The 22,594-nt window shown below is 44.0% G+C and overlaps 1 protein-coding gene across 1 annotated transcript; it reads left to right on the plus strand.

Annotated features, from left to right (window-relative positions):
• The first annotated feature begins 279 nt into the window (after positions 1-279).
• Positions 280-8,678, plus strand: LOC115481861 (cytochrome c oxidase assembly factor 3 homolog, mitochondrial). Its single transcript, XM_030221290.1, is given in 4 exon segments — positions 280-360; positions 362-425; positions 428-502; positions 7,949-8,678. Coding segments are annotated over 4 exon segments (309 nt in total). The 5' UTR covers positions 280-294; the 3' UTR covers positions 8,053-8,678.
• Positions 8,679-22,594: the final 13,916 nt, after the last annotated feature.

The following is a 22,594-nucleotide window of genomic DNA, read 5'->3' on the forward strand; positions in this document are numbered from 1 at the left end:
ATAAACTGTAACGTAACGAAAGCAAAACAGAATATCACTGAGCTACAGCTTTCCACAAATATAACCGGGAAGTACAGCCATTAACTGTGGAGAAGAAGCGCAGCGCACGCGCCAAAGCGTTTAAAAGACGAATCAGGTGGGCGCTCACGTGCCCTGAGTGGCCCCGCCCCTGCTTCCAGTTACCCAGGCAACGAGGTCATCTAACATCCTTGTCCTGACTTTTAGTGGCGTGCACGGAGCGGAGGTTAGGTTACGTCCGTGCGTAGGACTCCGTCAGCGAACAGCCGTTGAAAGATGGCGGATGAGCCGGGAAAGGGTCGCGGGGAGAGTTCATCCGGCTTCGCCCGACGCGTGGACCTGGAGATGCGAACGGCTGAGCCCGGAGCAGCGCCAATTCATGCGGCAGGCGGAGAGGATACAGTGGCAACGGGCGCGGCGCAGAGGCTGCGGAGCCGGAACGTGCTGACGGGCTTGATGATCGGAGTCGCTGTGCTGGGCATCTGTATCCTTCCTGAGTAAAATGTTGTAATTGGGCTCATCTTAATTTTGTAGAAACCGGCTCTTATGTCTTAGCTAAGCAGTGTTGTGGTCGGATACGGCAACAAATGCCCTTATGCAACCGCCTCCTTAGCACCAATGAGCTTTTCAATTATTTTCCACCTGAAGTCCTGCAGTTTCTATTTAGAGCTTTGCAGCTTGTCTGCTTGCTACAAGCAGGGTTGCCAGGTGGAAAATTTTTTCCAGCCCAATCCAGCCAGGGTTGCCAGGTGGAAAAATTTTTTCTAGCCCATCCAGCCCAAAAACCAGCCCCAAACCCGCCCCAAACACCAAACCCCGCCCCTGACACCCCCACCCCGCGTCATCGCCGTCACCGGCCCCGCCCCCACCGTCACCGGCCCCGCCTCCCACGTCACCGGCCCCGCCTCCCGTCATCAGCCCCGCCTCCCACGTCATCGGCCCCGCCTCCTACGTCATCGGCCCCGCCTCCCACGTCATCGGCCCGCCCAAAAAACGTCACTAACCCCGCCCCACCCAGCGCCGAAAAAGGCAAAAAGCCGCCCGAAAAAACCGCACAGAAACCAAAAAGCCGCCCAAAAAACCGCAACCCGCCGCGGGCAAAAATTTCCCGCGGCGGTCGCTGGAAAACCGCCCACCTGGCAACACTGAATCCAGCCCAAAACCCGCCCAAACACAAACCCCGCCCCTGACACCCCCCACCCCCCGCGTCATCACCCCCGCCGTCACCGACCCCGCCTCCCACGTCACCGGCCCCGCCTCCCATGTCACTAAACCCCGCCCAAAAACGGCACTAACCCCGCCCCCCTGCGGACGAAAAAACCGACCCTGAAGCCCAAAAAACAGCCCAAAAAACCGCAACCCGCCGCGGCCAAAAATTTTCCCGCGGCGGGTCGCGGAAAACCGCCCAATTGGGTGGTAAAACCGCCCACACTGGCAACACTGGCTACAAGGACGGAAGTGGGCTGTAGAACTAGGGAGGCCAATTGGGCAAGCTGGTTATAGCCCCATGACGTTCACAGAGTTGGGAGTTTTGATTTCCCTATAGTAGTTGTCATTTTATAATGCACTGGATCTATGCAGTACTGTAGTAAGGAGGTTTAATGCCTTAGGTTAGGTGGTAATTATTCAGTAAAATGGCCAAACACTAAAGCAGGGACGTAGCTAGACAACAGATTTTGGGTGGGCCTAGGCAAGAAGTGGGTGGGCACCAAGTGTTCCCCCCCCTGAAAAAAATCTCAGCTGGCGAGGAAGACGGAAAACTCTTCTTTCCCACATGGCAGTCTAAAGCAGGGCCTGATGAAATGAGGAATGCACAGGTGCCGTATTGTGGAGAGTAGTGTTTTCATTACCATCAGGGGGACGTCTTCAGCTGGCGGAGCTTGGTATCCCCACCAGCTACCGCTAAACTGTGCTACTGTTGGGTGACCAGCCCACCTGCGGCTACGCCACTGCACTAAAACATTCTGCATTAGTTTGCCATGTGCTAATCACACACTAATTTTTTTTTGAGGGAGCATGTCAGGCTGGAGAATGGGGTGTTCCTGTGTTAGCAAGTTAAACACAGAAGCCTTAGCAAGCAGGAAAAGGACCATCATGTAAGGTCATGCTAAGGCCAATTTTTACTGCAGACTTAGTAAAAGGACCCCAAAGTGACTGTTCTCAGTCCATTACTCTAAAATAAAAATCAGAAATACAAAGTCACATATTTCGTAGGCCAAAATCAGAATGTATCAACCTGAGTGATGTGCCAGCAAGAAAATCCCATGATTGCAATGTTTTACCTAAAAAGAGCTAATGTTGAGTATGAATTTGATAAGTGGCTTGTTCAAAGTCACACAGTAGAAATGGATGAGAATTTATTGATCCATTACATTGACCATAACAATTGTAAAATGACAGTTTTCAATTTTGTAACAATAAGTCTCCTCTCTTAATAATAAGTCACAACTAAATCCCAATAGCATTGGATACTTCTTTGGTGAAAGAGACATAACATAACAAACATGTAGTCATCTCTATTTGTAATACATGCATCTGTAGTTTCCAGCATTCTACCGTTGAGGGGGGGGGGGGGGCTTTATCAGTCCAACAGATATAAATTAATTTTTAACTTGCTAAACAGGTCTTCACTGTAAGTTATGCATAATTATGACAGCCCCAGGGGAGGTCATCGACTAACAGGCACATCTTTGCTCTCAGTCCACATTTGCCTCCCAACAATTGTGCCACTTGCTCAACATCTCCATTCCAAAACACCACTGTAAACAGACACGTGATGGAAACATAGATCTTTATCTGCTGCCATCTTCTATCTTTTTCTGCTCATCCAGGTGCAGCATATAAACCAGTGTCCTAGAACCCACACTTAGGACATAATCCAATTTAGGGCCAGATGCATAAAACTTATTGAGCCAGCAACATGGGTTTTACACTGGTTCTAGCCGGTTTAGTGAGCATGGGAGTTCAGCCAGATGTGCACAAAAGGGTTCTCCAAGCTCTTTTCCCTGTATGGTAGCAGCTAATGAAATTTGTATTCATGAGCTAATTACTATACAAATGTGCATTCAAAGCAATGCAAAGAAGCAGCCCCTACCTTTGCCGTGGAAAATTTAACGGGAGTTCTGGAGCTGTCCTTTCAGTTCTTCATTGTCGCAAGTACTCCACAGCCGCTCTGTGGTCCTCTGCCACTCTTGCAAGAGGAGAAGGACCTGCGGGAGAAACAAGACGTGCAGGAGCAGGCCCTGCTGGCACCCCTCCTTCATCTTGCCATCCTCCCAAGAATGAAATCCTATCAGATAACTTTGTTTAAGATCGCTAACCTGAGGCTGTGAAGTGGGGTTGGAGGCCCACAGCCGTTTTGAGGACAAAAAAAAGCTGCACTGACTTTCATACATGCAGCTTCTTTGTGTATATGAAAGCCGTATACAAGCGCTGCTCTGAGCTTGCACAGAGCAGCCGCTCTTACCTATTGGCTGAGCTGACCGACTGGCTTCCACCCTATCAAGGTCCTCGCTGCTTTTGTGAGCAGCTCATTTGCATGCGAGTTGCTCTGGGACTCGCTCTGTATTTCCAAATCTGTAATTTTAACCTGAGGTGGAAATACTGGTTGTTCTTTCCGGAGACCTTTGTACATTTCAGTCTTATCATCTGTGCTCTACACACCCGTTTCTGGTGCATATCAAGCCTGTGCAAGAGTTTAAATTGCATCTCCTTCCACACTATGCTCTCTGCTAGCACAGAAATCATCCTGTTCAATATCAGAATTCAGATCCTGCCTCTGTTTTTGACCTGTAGGTGCCCCCCTCCTTACTTCCCTAAGCATATTGTTATATTCCCCAGTACGGTTCTGAGACTTTTTTTATTATTATTGGGCTAACTTAATACAATTGTGACTAGCTTTCTAGAGTAGGGGTTCTCTCAACCCAGGACACATCTAGTTGGGTTCTCAGGATATCTACAATGAATGTGTATGAGGTAAATTTGCATGTAGTACCTCCATTGTTTGCAAATCTATTTCATGTATATTCATTGCAGGTTTCCTGAATCTATCTGCCTGGGTGTGTCCCAAGGACTGGGTTGAGAACCCCTGTTCTAGAGTTATGCTTCCCTTTATCAATTCAGAGCCTTAGCTTGATGACAAGACTGTAACTCTGGAAAGTTAGTTAGACCTGTTACATAAGAACATAAGTATTGCCATACTGGGACAGACCGAAGGTCCATCAAGCCCAGTATCCTGTTTCCAACAGTGGCCAATCCAGTTACAAGTACCTGGCAAGATCCCAACACAGTAAAATAGATTTTATGCTTTTCAGTTATGCTTCAGATTAGTTTCATTTATAAAGTGCCAAACTTGAACCATTAAGACAGAGTGTTTGTAAAATATATGAAACAATGTAAATATACACGATGAAATTGGAGAGAGAAGTTGTACAGGCAAAGCGGTTTAACACATTATATGCAGGTACTCTTTCTGTCCCTAGTGGGCTTACAAACTAAGTTTTAGTTTGTCTTTAAGGTGTTCAGGTGGAAGTTACAGTTGTTTTAAGATTTTTGTATTTTTTTCGCAAGTACCTTGGAAGGGTCAGGATGTGCAGGACTGAGTTCCTGCTGGCTGTCCCTCCAGATTCTTCTGCTGTGTTTCCTTGTAGAGTGTGATCCCATGCCAGGCCAATGACTCTCCCTATGAAAAATACTCGCAGAAGTTTGGTAAAATTCAATTACAAAGCAAGATCTGTGGGCTTAAGGTGTTGCTTACTTCCATTTATATTTATCCAGTGAAGTCTAGCATTCTGATCACTTTACTTATTTAAAAGCTTGTATATAACTGACTTAGCATACTTTTTAGCAAGCTGTTCTAGGGCCTAAAAGCTATTATTAAAACAAATAAAATTCTGCCACTGCTGCTCATTAGTCTGTTTCTTCCCACTCCCTCCAAACATTCTCATTCTTTCTCTCTCTCTCTAAACATTTTAGTTTCAGTATTTTCTCTCCTTTTCTCCCTTTGTCCTCACATTAATCCTTCTCTCCCCTCTACCTATCCTCTGACAATTTTCCCTTCCTCCAGGCGTTCTGTCCTTCCTTCCTCCATCGCATCAGCCAAGTACATAAGAATAATAACATAGTAAATGACGACTGATAAAGACCTGAACGGTCCATCCAGTCTGCCCAACAGTCGCACTCATCAATTCATGATTAAATCAACAACTAATGTGATATTATATTCTGTATCACGAGTCTTCTTTGGCGTTTTTACAGTTGAAGTCCACCCGGCTCTGTCCTTACGTTCCACCTACTGGAGTTACCATCAAAGCACACTCCAGCTTATCCAAATCCGTCTTGTCATTTGCGGGACCCAGACTGTAGAAGTCTGCCCAGCAGTGTCCTCGGTTCCAGCTACTAAAGTTGTCATTGAAGCCCTTTCTACCAAGTACATATTGTCTTGTCATTGCAAGTAGTATACCATGGCCATACTTGTTGTCGAATATTTTTACTGCTCTAATTGCCTACTGCTCATGTTTGATCTATTCTTACTGTACACCGTCTTGAGTGAATTCCTTCAAAAATGCGGTAAATAAATCCTAATAAATAAATAATGAATATTTTAAACCGGATTGCCGTATACTGATACAGTCCTACAAAGTCTGCCTGGTACCAGCCTTAGAGCTAGATGCATCAACCAAACATTAAAAAATGTAAATCGTTAAAGTCCCTAACGATTTTTAAAAAACGAAGAATGCACCACAAAACAAGTCACATGCCCGGTGCGGTATTGAAAAGTACAATGTATCAAGAATCGTAATCCCCGTCCGTAATCGGCTTCTAAAGCATGCGCAGAGCAGCCAAGCGTTTTGCTGGCTGCTCTGCGCATGTCACAAACGTATTAACCTACATAGGTTGCTTACGTCAGACGTGGGCGTGCAAGGGGGAGATTGGGACGTGCGAGCCTCTAGCTCTGTAATCGTAGCAGGAAAGTGCAGTTAGAAGAAGTCCTTTTCAAGACTTCAGAATGACGTCCTTCATAAACCCACTTGTAACAAAAGACCTCTTTCACTGTGATAATCGGCTCCTAAAGCATGCCCAGAGCAAGCAAAAAAAAAAAAAACACACAAACCTGCAAGGGGGGTTCGGGACCTGCGTTTAGCTCTGTGGTAGCAAGAGAGTGCAGTTGAGTCCTTCATAAACCCCCCTTGTAACAAAAGACCACTATGATCCCCGTCCATAACCTGCTCCTAAAGCAAGCGTTTATGATCCTAGCAGGAGAGTGCAGTTGATTCACGTTTTTCTTTAGAAGCTTTATTAAACAAAAAATCTGGCTCCGATGCTGCAGGCACTTTTTTGGACAACGTGCTTCACTCAGCTGAGCCAATCATAGCGCGTTTAGCTCAGCTAATGCGCTGGGATTGGCTCAAGGTTTGTTTGTTTTTTTAAAAGGTTTTCCAGGCCCACGCAGCCACAACGAGAGGTCCAGACCTCTCGTTAGATTTCGTACGTTTTTCCTGCGTAAAGGCAATCGGAAAAGGTTAGTGCATCTCGCTACAATGGGGTTTGTACAGGAATTGCTCAGCTGCATTACGTTTTCGTTAGCTGCTAGCTTCGTCGGTAAAAGCCCCTTTGATGCATGCAACGGATCAAAATTTCCTCGTTGGAGGGTCGTTAAAGGCTCATTAAAGTTTTGTGCATCTGCCTCTTAGTTCTTTACAGCCGGAGTAGCCGTCCAGCATCACTCACACATCCACCCCCTGCAGCCATTTAAGGGTTTTATTTATTTTCTACCATCTATTTTCTATATTCAAAAAGGTGTGGGATGAACACACAGGAACTCTGTTTCCTCTGTGTTCATCCCACACCTTTTTGAATTCGTCACCAATTCTTAATCCACAGAAGGACATTGACTTTTTTTTTAAAAATTTTCTGAGGAGTCTTTCATGAGTAACTTTATCAAAGCTTTCTGAAAATCTAGATACACTACATCAACCAGCTCACCTTTATCCATATGTTTGTTTATGCCTTCAAAGAAATGAAGCAAATTGGTGAGGCAAGACTTCCCTTGGCTGAACCCATACTTCCTTCCTCCAGCACTCTCCTGCTTCATGTAGGCCTTCCATTCCCCACTTTTGCTGTCCCTTCCCTCCTCAATTCCATGTAGGTCTTGTCTCTGCACCCTTCCCTATCTCCCTGTTCTTCCTTGCCCCATCTAGTTTCAATGCCTCTCTTGCCTTTCCCTGCCAGCCTCTTCTCCCAATTCCTCCCCCCCCCCCCCCCCCCCCCCCCCCCCCCCCCCCCCCCCCCCCCCCCCCCCCCCCCCCCCCCAGCATTAGTTTTTGGTCCTTCCTCTGGCCAGCAGGATCTACAGTTCTTAGTGCATCAGTTTCTTCTATTACACAGGGCCAGGCTTGCTAATACTGAGTCAAACCTCGTACGGCAGAGGAAGCTGATGTACTGTGGTTGGGGGTGGTGTGGTGGAAGACCTGTCCCAGTCCAAGGAGCAATGCTTGCAGCACCCTGGAAAACCAACCTCACCCTCCCTAAAGACTAGCCTGTGAAGTTTGTGCAGGTTTGCACTCTTTAAGTGAAAATATTTTGGTGGCAGCCTATTTAAGGGCTTAAGCATCTCTGCACTTTTTGTATGATATTTATTTCTTTTTGTCTTATTTTTCTGGTGGTTTCCTTGGATGTCCACTCCATTTTATTCTTTATCTGAGTGTTCTTTGTTCCCTTGATTTGAATTATAAAGCACCTTAGATTCAATTTTAAGATTGGCAGTTTATCAAATAAATAAGAAACATGAAACAACGGTTTAGTGCTTGGTGTTCTAAGTGTAGTTTCACCTTTAATGTTAGTATGAATTCTGATCGAGTCCTTGCACACTGCCACAATGTGTTGTGAAATTTTTGCAAGCAAAGCCAATTCCTTGACCTCTTCCTTGCAGATGGTTATACCTTTTATTCCGTGTCCCAGGAAAAGTTCTTAGATGAACTGGAGGAGGAAGCAAAAGTTGCCCGAGCATTGGCCCGAAAAACTTCTGCAAACTGAACTAATATGGCAAGTGCCACTGGTCTATAATTTTTCGGAGATGGAGGCAAATTGAGCTGTGCCTGAACTTCTGCCGACTATGTTACTGATTTCTTTCCCCTTAAGAGTGATTTGACTTTTCAAAGGCACTGTTCATGTGTCATCCTCAGCTTGTTCTTTGCCTACTTAATATGAAAATGGTGTTCTCTGAAATCACCTTCATGTGTCCATCACGTATTAATTTCTTGGATTTTTGGCATTCCTTTCACAGCATTTAGATTTGCAAAGAAAGACCCGTCAATGCTTGGAAATCTCAGTTTCAGAGATAATCGTACCCAATTTTGATAAATTGAAGGTCTGATACTTGTGAGTCTTTTTTTTTTTTTTGATTACTTAAATACATAGTTTCCATATTTATTTGGGATAAGTAGACTTGGTGTATATGTTTCATGGAAACAACTGTTTATCTCAAAATAAATTAATATTCAGCTAGACAAGTTATTTTGGACTCTTTATGGGGGTAAACGGACACAGCCAAGCAGATGGAATTCACCAGAGCTTCCAAAAACCATTCAGAATGAAATCAAGAACCAGCAGACCTTCAGCCTGAGTGCATGATTAAAAAAAAAAAAAGGTTAAATAACTGACAACACTGATGAATTAAAGAAGGCAGCTGGATATACAGAGAACTGGCACACCATAGTTGCCATAGTCATCATCAGGGATGGTACTCTATGATGATGGAACCAAAGGTGAAGAGGCCTTACATGTGGGAGAAAGGGAATGGGACTTGATCTACTACATTCAAAAGCTGTATACAGGTTCTTATTTGTACCTGGGGCAATGGAGGGTTAAGGAGCTGCAGTGGGAATCAAAAGTCTGCTGCACTAACCACTAGGCTACTCCTCCACATGTTGGATTGGCTGTTTAAGAATGATCTGATTGAACTATGTTCTGGTTCCTTTCTTGATTTGCTTTACACAGGAGGAAAAATCATGCCCCTTTTGTGTCTTGTCAGACTGAAGAAAATTCTTTTGTTTCACTTCCTTACCACTAGAGGCTGCTCTTCCACAATCCATTTTTTTCTTTTTCCTCTGAAGCTTCCAAATCAAGAAGTGCACATATTTGTGAGTGTTTCACCATGGACAGGTTTCCTGGAGTTCTGTTAAGTTGTCCCCTTCATGTTCATGTTTAAAGGGCCTATTATACTTAAATGCATTCATTACTAGGGCCTTTAGTTTTAATGCATTCAGTAATGCCCTTAAGTAGAGAGGTGTGGTAGCCGTGTTAGTCCACTCTTAAAGGTTATCAATAGAAATCAAACAAATAAAACATGGAAAAGAAAATAAGATGATACCTTTTTTATTGGACATAACTTAATACATTTCTTGATTAGCTTTCGAAGGTTGCCCTTCTTCGTCAGATCGGAAATAAGCAAATGTGTTAGCAGTATATATAAGAGAAACATCAAAGCATGCCCTTTAATGTCCAGAAAGCACCTTTCAGTCTTCCCTCTCCGCTACAGCGAGATACAGGAAAGGGTTGCACACCCTGGAGAATTGTCCAGTGGCTCTGTTTTTTCACCTCCTATCCATCCCATTCTGCATAGCAGAAAGGATGTTTGGAGCAGGATTGATTTCTCCACTCTTTCCTTCAAGGCACTGGCTGATCTGATGCTCCTTGAGCTACACATAGGGGAGAACAGGCTTGGATGTACTTTTCAGGTTGTTTTATGAACAATTATAGTTGTGCTGCTAAATGCTACTGATCTGACTGTGATTGCCCTTGTGAAATATTTTGCTGTTAAGAATTGGCACTTGCTTTTCCATATATATAACAAATAAATTGTTATATGTACACATACATCCCCAGAGCTTGGCATTATTTCCTTGTATTGTCAGCAAATCTTAATCTTTGTTTTGGGACCACCCTAAAGGCAAAGTCATACTCCAAATATAGGAGACAAGCCGTAATCTCTAATTAGAGTAATTATTGGCTGATAAGCATATCGGCTAATTACCCAAATTGCCCTACAATCCAGTTTGAGTTGATACTGGAGTGAAGACAGTAAGGAAATCTACTGCGTCAGCATTTAACTTGCAAAAGAGCAACTATGATTAAATGAGGAAAATGGTTTAAAAAGCTAAAAGGAGTAGTTGTGAAAGTTTAGAGTTTAAGGTCCCTATTTACTAAGGTGTGCTAAAACCGTGCGCTAACGCTAGAGACACCCATAGGAATGTATGAGTTTCTCTAGTGTTAGCGCACGCTAAAAACTCTAGCATGCGTACAGCATAGCTTAGTAAACAGGGCCTTTAAGTAAGTTTGGATGTTTTTTGTTTTTTTAATACCATATTGGAAGCCCAGACTAGATGTATCCTACATAATAATAATAAAAAAAAAAGTAGAAGGAAGGCCAAGGACAACATGGTTAAAAGATGAGGTGAAACATTAGAGCCAAAAGTGCATCTTTCAAAAAAACGTTAAAAGGATTGAAATGAAAAAATTAGGAAGCATCATAAGCCACTGGCAAGTTAGATGTAAAACTTCGGTAAGGAAAGGTAAAAGAGAATCTGAAATTTACCATAGGAGTGAAAACTCACAGTAAAGTCTTTGGAAGGTGCATTACAAGCAGAAAGCCTGTGAGGGGAGTCAGTTGGGCCATTAGAGCAGAAATTTTCAACCTCTCATTTCATTGCACACTTACACAGCACTAAAATTGTCCAGGCACACCCCCAACACATGGTCCAGCATTTTTCTTTCTACACTACTTCCCTCCCTCCCCCCAACACACACCCATACACAGTCCAGAACTTATCTTCCCCCCTCCCCCATATATTTCAGCATCTGTCCCTCCTGTCCCCTTTCTAGCCGATGACCAGGCATTTCTCTTGTCTCTCTTGCCCCCCTCACCCTTTGTATCATTTAAAAGTTTTCTTCTCTCTAGTGGTTGGCGGCAGCGATTAATACAGCCTGCACACGCCAACCCTGAGCTTTCTCTCTAATGTAACTTCCTTCTTCCACGTAGACGAGAAGCATGAGAGAAGGCTCCGCGGTTGGAGCAAGCAGGCTGTATGAATTGCTGCTCGCTGCCGCCCAACCACTAGAGACAAGAAACTTTGAAAAGGTAATGACCCTCAACTCCCACAGCATACCTGCAGACTAGCTGTGACACACCAGTTGAAAAATGCTGCATTAGATTATCAGAGTAAAGGGGACCAAGGGAGGCGAGACCATAGCAGAGAGATTAAATGAATTCTTTGCTTTGTTCTTTACGGTCTTTACAGAAAGAGGATGTGAGGGAGCTATCCAGGGCAGAAATGGTATTTAAAGGAGAACCTGAAAGATGCAATATACCAAATCTTGCTAAAGCGCAGCAAATCACCTGGACTGGATGGTATACAGGCAGAGTACTGAAAGAACTCAAACATGAAATTGCAGATCTACTCTTATAATCGTTAACTATCATTAAAATCATCTACGGCAGTGCTTCTCAACCTTGAGACACACCTAGTCCCATCAGGTTTTCAGGATATTCACAATATGTATGAGAGAGATCTACATGTACTGCCTCCTTGGTATGTATCTATCTCATGCATATTCATTGTGAATATCCTGAAAACGATGAAACTAGGTGTGCCTCAAGGACTAGGTTGAGACTATGTACCTGAAGATTGGAAAGTGGTCAACGTAAATGACAAGTTTTTTTGAAAGGGTGCCAGGGGGTAATCCAGGAAACTACAGACCAGTGTGACTGACATCATTGCCAGGCAAAATGGTAGAGACCTATTTAAAAGGCCCCAATGATCAAAGGTAAATGCCACTCCCTCCTCCTGCTTTAAGGTACAGGTTTGGGTTGGCTGAAGGATGGTAACAAAATGGACCCTAGCTGTAAGGGAGGTGTGGTGGATAGGGGGATGCAGGTCTAGTGGACCTCCAACCCATCTGTTGGGTTAAGTTTGACAGGTCTGTGTTTTTTTTTTTTTTTTTTTTGACAGCCTGGACTTGCCAACTTCTACGGGAGGATTGTGCTTTGGTGCAGGCCCAGTCCTCCCGCACAAGTACCCCGATGATCAAAACTAATAACGTGCATAAATTTGCATGCTATTAGTTTTGGTCATTGGAGTGTTTCTCCATGCTGTTCTGGCACTAACTTTTCAGTTCTGTTTGGAACAGTCTGGGAAACCGATATGATGTCCAAAATTATGTAGACCAACTTGGTTTAATGGGGCAGAATCAACATGGATTTAGCCAAGGGGCATCTTGCTTCATCAATCTGCTACATATTTTTTGAAGGCGTGAATAAACATGGAAAAAGATAATCCAGTTGATATATCTAGATTTTCAGGAAAACCTTTGACAGTCACTCATGAGAGACTTCTGAGGAAATTAAAAAGCTATATGATAAGAGGCACTGATCTGTTGTATATTGGGAACTGGTTAGAAGATTTAAAAACAGAGAGTAGGGGTTAATTCCCAGATTATGATCTCTTTATACTTGATTGTATAATCTACTATGTCACTCATGATCTTTATGTAATACCACTTGTATCTCACACGCTGGAATGGTGATCGCCATGACAGAACAATGTAAGCCACATTGAGCCTGCAAAATGGTGGGAAAACGGGAAGGGGATACAAATGCAGCAATAAATAATATAGAGCACACAAAATTGTGAATGCAAAAATTTGGGCATGTGCACACAATTGAAGAATGAACCAATTCATGCCAATAATTAGGTATTAACAATCAATTACACTTGCATCTTTGTTAGGCGTATCTCTATAAAGACGCTGCGCATAATTCTAGTGCGCAGATCCAAAAAAGGGCATGAGCGGGTTGTGGATATTCCAACGATTTGCACGCACTGTTAGTACGCCTGATCTGCGCAGGATTTACACCAGGGTTTCTGGTGGTTTAACTTCCACACCTAAAATTAGCTGTGGATCCCAGCCCAATTCAGAGTGCCGTATAAATCTGTATTTGGCCCCTGAAAAATCAGCGTGGAAAATAATTACACCTAGGCATATTCTCTAAAGCATGCCTAAATGTTATAGATTCACCAAATTTCTGTACAGTATAAAGAATACGTGAATAAATTCGGTCACATCCATTTAGGCCATGTTTTACTTGGTGTAAATCCAGACGCCTAAATTAGGCAGATTGGGTGTATTCTATAATAATGCGCATAGATTTTAGAAACGCCCATGCCCTTGCCCCCTTTTCAACTATGCAACTTAGAATTTAGGCGTACCATTTTATAGAATACACTTACCGCCTTATTTTCAAAAGAGACGCCCAAATTTCGACCCAAATCGGGAGATGGGCGTCTTTCTCCCGTGGGCGCCCAAATCGGTATAATCGAAAGCCGATTTTGGGTGTCTTCAACTGCAATCTGTCGCGGGAAATGGCCAAAGTTGTTGGAGGCATGTTGAAGGCGGGACTGGGGCGTGTTTATCGGCTGAGTAGAGATGGGCATCCTCGGCCGATAATCGAAAAAAGGCGTTTTTAGTGCGAATTTGAGTCAACTTTTTTTGGACCCTTTTTTTTTTCACAAACAGTCCCAAAAAAAGTGCCCTAAATGACCAGATGACCACCGGAGGGATCGGGGTATGACCACCCCTGACTCCCCCAGTGATCACTAACCCCCTCCCACCCAAAAAAAAGAACTTTAAAACGTTTTTTTTTTCCAGCCTGTATGCTGGTCTCAAATGTCATACCCAGCTCCATCACAGCAGTATTGCAGATCCCTGGAGCAGTTGTTAGTGGGTGCAGTGGACTTCAGCCAGGTGGACCCAGGCTCACCCCCCCTAACCTGTTACACTTGTGGTGGTAAATGGGAGCCTCCAAACCGCCCCCCAAACCACTGTACCCACATCTAGGTGCTCCCTCTCAGCCACTAAGTGCTTATGGTAATGGTGTAGAGTTGTGGGAGTGGGGTTTGGGGGGGGGGAATTGAGGGGCTCAGCACCCAAGGGAAGGGAGCTATGGACTTCAGAGGTAGTTAACTTTTTTTTTTTTTTAATTGTTACAAGTGCCCCCTAGGGTGCTCCGGTTGGTGTCCTGTGGCCCCTCCCACGACCCAATGCCTTGGATTTGTTGTTTTGAGCTGGGCGCTCCTTCGGTTTCCATTATCGCTGAAAACCAATACCACCCAGCTGAAATCCGCACAAATCCGATGCATTTGGCTGGCACAAACAGTATTATCGGGAAAAAAAAGATGGACGCCCATTTTTTTTTTTAAAATATGGTTTGTCCGCCCCTTCACGTACCCATTCTCGGAGATAGACGCCCATGGAGATGGGCATTCGCATTCGATTAGCCCCTCTTAGCGAGTCGGTGCCTGTAATCGCAATGCCAGTTAGTGTATTGATAATTGCCTGTTAACAATTAACAGTGCTGATTAGCTAGTTAACCAATTAAGTTATGCACATTTGTTACAGAACATGCTTCGGTTTCTGCATGGATTTCCAGGGATTTACGATTTATATAGTATCTGGGGGTTAGTGCACATTGTTCTTTTTCGTTGTCATGTAGAATTTGGTCCTAAATGGTCAATTCTCTCAATGGTGACGTGACACAGCAATTTGTACGGAGTCTGGTTCTTTTTAATATATTTATAAATTATCTGGAAATGAGAATGATGAGTGTGGTGATCAGATTTACAGATGGCACAAAATTATTCAAATTGTTAAATCGCATGTGGATTATAAGAAACTAGTGAAAAAGGCCCGTTTCCGAAACAAATGAAACGTGCGCTAGCATGTAGTTTTTTTTTTTTCTACTGCAGTTTTTCCTTTTGAAGAGAAAAGCACTGTATGAAGCGGCACTGTCTTTTCACTGGGTGTGATTGATGTCGGGGAATCCTTGTAGATGGGTTAGGGGTTGCCTTATGCCGGGGATGTTTTTTGTTGGTTGGCGGGAGAGCAGCACTGTCTGGGGCCGTCGTTTTTAACGGTATTTTGGTCCTTGTGGCAAGCAGCGGCGTCTTGTTTTGGTGTGATGTGGTTTGCGGAAGGGAGAGAGTACGCCACTCTTTCGGTTCGTTATAGGGCAGCCGTGTAGGAACGATGCAGGAGGAATGCAAGTGAATGCGCAGCGGGAAGCAGCGCGGTGTGTGCATCCTCGAGGTGGGTGACGGGTTTTTTTTGAGGCGGGGATGGTTTTTTTTGCAACGTCCTGGGTGCTTGGTTCGTGAGAAGGTGAAGGGGGGGAGGTGTTCCAGTTATGTGCACGTGCGTGATAATGTTTTTTTTTTTCTTTGTTGCCTACAGTTTTGTATATTGAAGGAAAATTAGCGGTTTTGTATATTCAAGCAGTTTTGCCAGCCAGTCTCTACCGAATCCTAGGCTGGGGAGGAGTAGGGAAGTTTCCCTACTCCTCCCCCGCCTGGGTCAGTCTGTGATGCAGGCTGGTTGGGTTTAATTTTTGCAGGTGGCGGCGCACATTGCAGATGGCGAGGGGCACGCGGTACTCCTGTTTCCCGGGTCCAACAATATTTGTGTACATACCCAGTGCTGGGATGTTCTCTGTTTCCAGCGGCGTTCGTCTGCTCTCTGTGCTGCTCAGACAATGAGGCATTCTACAGCTGAAATTCAGGGTTGCCAGGTGGAAAATTTTTTTCCCACCCAATCCAGGCCAAAACCAGCCCAAAACCCGCCCAAACTCAAACCCCGCCCCTGACACCCCCCACCCCCGCGTCATCACCCCCGCCGTCATCAACCCCGCCCCCGCCGTCATCGGCCCCGCCTCCACAGTCACCGGCCCCACCTCCCCGTCATCGGCCCCGCCTCCCCCGTCATCGGCCCCGCCTCCCCCGTCACCGGCCCCGCCCAGAACGTCACTAACCCCGCCCAAAACGTCAACTAACCCCACCCACAACGGCACTAACCCCGCCCCCGCGGCCGAAAAAAAACCACAAAAAAACCGCTCGAAAACCGCCGGGAAAAGAAGAAAAAGAAGCCCAAAAAACCGCGACCCGCCGCGGGCAAAAATTTCCCGCGGCGGGTCGCGGAAAACCGCCCAATTGGGCGGGAAAACCGCCCACCTGGCAACACTGAGCTGAATGCTCCTCCCTTCTTCTGTTTGTTTCTTCTGATTGGTGAGTTCTATGTTGCATTCCGTTGCCTGGTAACAGTTCTGCTTTGTTAGTGGGCAAGCCCCTTCTGATAGGTCCCTTCTGATAGGTCCGTGTTATGTCGGATGGCTTCACCACCATGAAACCATGAACACTTTATCGTGTGCTGTGACTTCAGAATCTTTGTCCCTCAGAATGTTCACGGTGCGTTTTATTATATTAAGGTTGCAAGAGAACCCTACTAAACTGGTAGATGGGCTTCCAAAAGGCAGATGGCATTTAATGTGAGCAAGGCAAAGTAATACCAGTAAATATAACACAAACTACAGCTACATGATGTCAGTTTCCACATAGGCGTTAACACTCACGAAAAAATATTGTGGACAATATGTTGAAATCTGCTGAATGTGCAGCGGCAGTTAAAAAAAATAAACAGTATGTTAGGATATTATGGAAGGAATAAAGAATAAAATAGTATCATAATGCCTCTGTATGCATCTCAAAAAAGATATAGCAAAAATAAGAAGGTGTAGTGGATGATGTGAAAAATGATTAAATGGATGGAAGGACTCTTAGAGGAAAGGCTCTAAGAGGTTAGGGCTCTTAAGAGATAGATGAGGGAAGATATGTTTGCAAATTACATTACAAGACAATTCTTGTAACAAGAAATTAAGTGTAAAAAAATAACATAAAAATGGGGAAAATTTTACAATATTACAATCAAAAATTTAACACAGTACTACTTAATACTATTTAGCCCACAAAATATGGGGGGAGAGAGAACGTATAGTAAGCGGGGAGCATTAAAAGGAAGAAATAAGAACAAAAAGGAAATCCAACTGAAAGCTGACACAGAGACTTCCAACCTACACTGCTGAACCGAGGGCTCAGACACTGTTACCTCAGAAATACATTTTTTAGTATTCAGAAAAGATCTAAGCTGTTGAGGGACAAAGAAAATGAACTGTACATTTTTACATTTTGCTAAACACAAGGAAACCTTAACTAAAATATTGCAGCCAGAGCAGGTCTATAATAAAAGTGGGAAAAAATAGTTTAAACTACTTGAAGGCTTCTAGTTATCAGGCAGTGGCAATTTGGAATGCTTACCTAAGGAGCTAAGGCCTAGAGTCTTATCTGGTTTTTTTGATGCTCCTTATACAGTGGGGAATAAGTATTTGATCCCTTGCTGATTTTGTAAGTTTGCCCACTGACAAGACATGAGCAGCCATAATTGAAGGGTAGGTTATTGGTAACAGTGAGAGATAGCACATCACAATTAAATCCGGAAATCACATTGTGGAAGTATATGAATTTATTTGCATTCTGCAGAGGGAAATAAGTATTTAATCCCTCTGGCAACAAGACCTAATACTTGGTGGCAAAACCCTTGTGGCAAGCACAGCGGTCAGAAGTCTTCTGTAGTGATGATGAGGTTTGCACACATGTCAGGAGGAATTTTGGTCCACTCCTCTTGCAGATATCTCTAAATCATAAGAGTTCTGGGCTGTCGCTTGGAACTCGCAGCTTCAGCTCCTCCTCAATAAGTTTTCAATGGGATAAGGTCTGGTGACTGGCTAGGCACTCCATGACCCTAATGTGCTTCTCCCCTGAGCCACTCCTTTGTTGCCTTGGCTGTATGTTTTGGGTCATTGTCGTGCTGGAAGACCAGCCACGAACCCATTTTAAGGCCCTGGCGGAGGGCAGGAGGTTGTCACTCAGAATTTGAACGGTACATGGCCACCATCCATTCTCCCATTGATGCAAGTGAAGTAGTCTGTGCCCTTAGCAGAGAAACACCCCAAAACATAACATTTCCCACCTCCATGCTTGACAGTGGGGACGGTGTTCTTTGGTCATAGGCAGCATTTCTCTTCCTCCAAACACGGCGAGTTGAGTTCATGCCAAAGAGCTCAATTTTTGTCTCATCTGACCACAGCACCTTCTCCCAATCACTCTCGGCATCATCCAGGTGTTCACTGGCAAACTTCAGATGGGCCGTCACATGTGCCTTCCGGAGCAGGGGGACTTGCGGGCACCTGCAGGATTGCAATCCGTTATGTCGTAATGTGTTACCAATGGTTTTCGTGGTGACAGTGGTCCCAGCTGCCTTGAGATCATTGACAAGTTCCCCCCTGTAGTTGTAGGCTGATTTTCTAACCTTCCTCATGATCAAGGATACCCCACGAGGTGAGATTTTGCGTGGAGCCCCAGATCTTTGTCGATTGACAGTCATTTTGTACTTCTTCCATTTTCTTACTATGGCACCAACAGTTGTCTCCTTCTCGCCCAGCGTCTTACTGATGGTTTTGTAGCCCATTCCAGCCTTGTGCAGGTGTATGATCTTGTTCCCTGACATCCTTAGACAGCTCCTTGCTCTTGGCCATTTTTGTAGAGGTTAGAGTCTGACTGATTCACTGAGTCTGTGGACAGGTGTTCTTTCATACAGATGACCATTGCGACAGCTGTCTGTCATGCAGGTAACGAGTTGATTTTGGAGCATCTACCTGGTCTGTAGGGGCCAGATCTCTTACTGGTTGGTGGGGGATCAAATACTTATTTCCCTCTGCAGAATGCAAATAAATTCATCTACTTTCCACAATGTGATTTTTCCGGATTTAATTTGTGATGTGCTATCTCTCACTGTTACCAATAACCTACCCTTCAATTATGGGCTGCTCCTGTCTTTGTCAGTGGGCAAACTTACAAAATCAGCAAGGGATCAAATACTTATTTCCCCCCACTGTATACCATTTTATTTAGCAAATTTTTCAACTGATTTTTTTTTCTCTCTTGCGGCAGAGATGCTTTTTGAAAACTTGAGATGCTTATTTAACTACTGTAACAATGAGAGACCAATGTGCCATTCTGAATGATTTAGAGGTTTTAGTTGGCCACCCCCAGCTCGATTGAGCACTGGGAGGGGGGGGTTCATGCACTAGCCGGAATGTTGCGTAGGGTTTTTTTTTTTTTTTAATTACTGGGAATTTTATATTCAGGAAGGGGGACTACTTGGCCGGAAAAAAATGAGTCATTTTATCTTGATATAGTTAATCATGTTTAGTTTCTGTACATGATGTTCAGATGTGCGTTGTTCTTTGTTTCCTGATGAATCAATATTGACAATAAACTGGCTTTTTTTATTTTTTTTTTTACTTGTCACCGACTCATCCTGCATGTAACCTTTTGTAATCCACAGTGGACCTTAGGGATGTGGCAAAAATTAAGCCACTGATCTATTGCTAGTATTATATAACAGAATTGTTATAGAATTGGCACTCGGTGAATGGATTCTAAGCACCTAAATTGTGGTGTCTGGTTATTGAATTGCCCCATTAGGCGTGAATTCTATATATGACACTGAAAAAGTGCTATTCTATAAGGCACACTTCCCCCTGTCTCTTCATTGTGGACTAGGTTGAGGGGGTTCCTATATATTGACTTTCCCAAGGCTGTTTTTGTGTGTGTATTCTACTTTGTGTATAGAACCTCGAGTTTCTGTATTATTTTGTAAGTGAATGAGTTTTGTTTTCTTTTAAAGTTCCTCATTAATCCCTATCAGCAAATTGGGATGCAGAATGAAGTATGGTGGTGCTGACCTAAGAACACAAGCGTTGCCATACTGGGACAGACCGAATGTCCATCAAGCCCTGTATCTGTTTCCATCAGTGGCCAATCCCGATCATTCTGATTTTTATGCTGCAGTGGATTTCCCCAAGTCCATCTTAATAAGGCTTATGGACTTTTCTTTGGAAGTTATCCAAATCTTTTTTTAAACCCTGCTAAGCTAACTGCTTTTACCTACCCCGCATTCAATCCTGTGAGGCAGACATTCTCTCTGATAGATGTGAAGACCAAACAGCATGAGAAGTCAAGAGAGAAGCGGTGACAGGAAAATATTTTTTAATGTGTATGCTGGGGGAGGAGAAGAGGACAGCTATTAAAATAAGCAGATTGAGACAAAAAAATGAAATGCCATTTAAGTTATTAGCTAAGACTATATTCAATTCATTTGTGGTAGTCTGATGAAGATGCTTTTTTTGATCAGATTAACTGTGCAGTCTACCAGATTCTTACCACCTGGGCAGTGGACATCTGTTTCCCTTGGCTTTAAAGTAAATTCATTTTTGATGAGTTTACAGTTCCACCTCCCCTTGAGCAGCAATTAGCATTAATTTAGTATAACCCTCTGTTACACTCTTTTCTGTTCCGGAATGCAGGAAGAACAGACTTCATAGATTTTTTTTGGCAGGCTAAATTGCCAACAAAGTACACAGCAGCAGTGATGAGACTTTCTATAAGCCAGTGAAATCTAATTGGTTCAGCCATCTGCATATAAGAACATAAAAAAAAAAACATGCTGAGTCAGACCAAGGTCTATCGAGATCTGCCTCCCAACGACAGTGGCCATTCTGGGTCCCCAGTACCCAGGAGATCCCAAAAAGTAGATCTAATTTCCTATGGCTATCCCAAGTCTACCTGGCTAATCTTTTGTTATGGCCTGTTCCTCCAGGAACTTATCCAGTTTCTTTGGAATCTATGTTTATCGCCTTTCTACTATTTGTTTTTAATCCACTGGAATGTCCTCTTGTTTTTATGTTTGACAGGTTAAACAAACGTTTGTTATTAAACCATTCACCCGTCAGTCATAATTTTAAAAACTTCTGTCAAATCCCCTCCAGCCATCTTTCTCCAAGCTGAAAAGCTCTAACTTCATAAGGGAGGTGTTCCTTCCCGTTTATCATTTTTGCCACCTTTCTCTGAACCTTTTCTAGTTTCACTGTATGAGAACTGCAGATGCACCAGGGTCCATACAGAGGCAATAGGTTCTTCATCTCTTTTCAGATAATCCCTAGCACGTTTGCTTTTTTTTCAGAAGGTACAGCACCCAGGGCTGACAATTCACTGTGTTATCCACAATGACTCCAAGATCTTTTTCTTAGGTGGTGACCTCCTAACTCAGAACAATAGCATTTTGGATTTTTTCCTCCAAATCTTTTTATTAATTTTTAACGGGTATGACTCTCCGAGTCAAGAACATTACACAGTAACATAGCAGATGATGGCAGATAAAGACCTGTCTGCCCAACAAGATAAACTCATTGTATGTGCTACTTTATATGTGTACCTGACCTTGATTTGTCCTTGCCATTTTCAGGGCACAGACCGTAGAAGCAGCGGTTTTGCTTCCCAATTACCAGCATTGCCACCCAATCTCGCTAAGCTTCTGTGGATCCATTCCTTCCGAACAGGATTCCTTTGTGTTTATCCCCATGCATGTTTGAATTCCATTACCATTTTCATCTCCATCACCTCCTGTGGTAGGGCATTCCAAGTATCCACCACCCTCTCCATGAAAAAATAGTTCCTGACATTATTCCTGAGTCTGCCCCCATTCAACCTCAATTCATGTCCTCTAGTTCTACTGCCTTCCCATCTCCAGAAAAGGTTTGTTTGCGGATTAATACCTTTCAAATATTTGAACGTCTGTATCATGTCACCCCTGTTTCTGCTTTCCTCCAGGGTATGCATGATCACAGTAAGTCTCTCCTTGTACATCTTGTAACACAAATCCCATACCATTTTTGTAGCTCTTGTTTGCACCGCTTCAAGTCTTTTTACATCCTTCGCAAGATACGGCCTCCAAACTGAAAACAATACTCCAGGTGGGGTGTCACCAATGACCTGTACAAGGGCATCAACACCTCCTTTCTTCTGCTGGTTACACCACTCTCTGTACAGCCTAGCATCCTTCTGGCTACGGCCACCGCCTTGTCACACTGTTTTCGTCACCTTCAGATCCTCGGATACTATCACCTCAAGATCCCTCTCCCTGTCTGTGCATACGTCTCTCGTGGATTTCTACTCCCTAAGTGTATCACTTTAAACTTCTTTTGCACTGAATTTTAATTCCCAAACATTAGATCATTCTTCCAGCTTCTGCAGATCCTTTTTCATGTTTACCACTCCCTCCAGTGTGTCCATAGCATTACAGAGCATTAACAGTAAATAGAACAGAAAATGAGATCCTATCTAAAATGAAAGAAGGTACAAATTAAATCCAAAAAAGAGCTACATATTTGTTGTCTGAAAGGGATTCCATCAAATTTTACCTTATGATTTTTCAGTTCAAATGTTAATTTTTCCATCCGTAAATCGTCCAAACCTTGTCAAGCCATTCTACAATAGATGGTGGGGAAGAATGTCTTCATGCCCTGTCTATAACAGACCTAGTAGGTAACAACAGTGGCGTACCGAGGGTGGGGCAGTGGGGGCGGTCCGCCCTGGGTGCATGCTGCAGGAGGGGTGCAGGGAGCAGCCGCGCAGCTTTTGGCTCCTCTGGTTCCCTGCTCCCTCTGTTGTTACTTCCTGGTCTGGGGCAGAAGGAGCAGGGAACCCACGGAGCCGACAGCTGCGGGGCTGCTCTCAGGACCCTAGCAGGTATGAAGAATGCACCTGGGGGGGGGCTTGGAGGTGATGCGCCGGGG

This window comes from Microcaecilia unicolor, chromosome 12 (genome assembly GCF_901765095.1).
Source record: "Microcaecilia unicolor chromosome 12, aMicUni1.1, whole genome shotgun sequence".
NCBI lineage: Eukaryota > Metazoa > Chordata > Amphibia > Gymnophiona > Siphonopidae > Microcaecilia > Microcaecilia unicolor.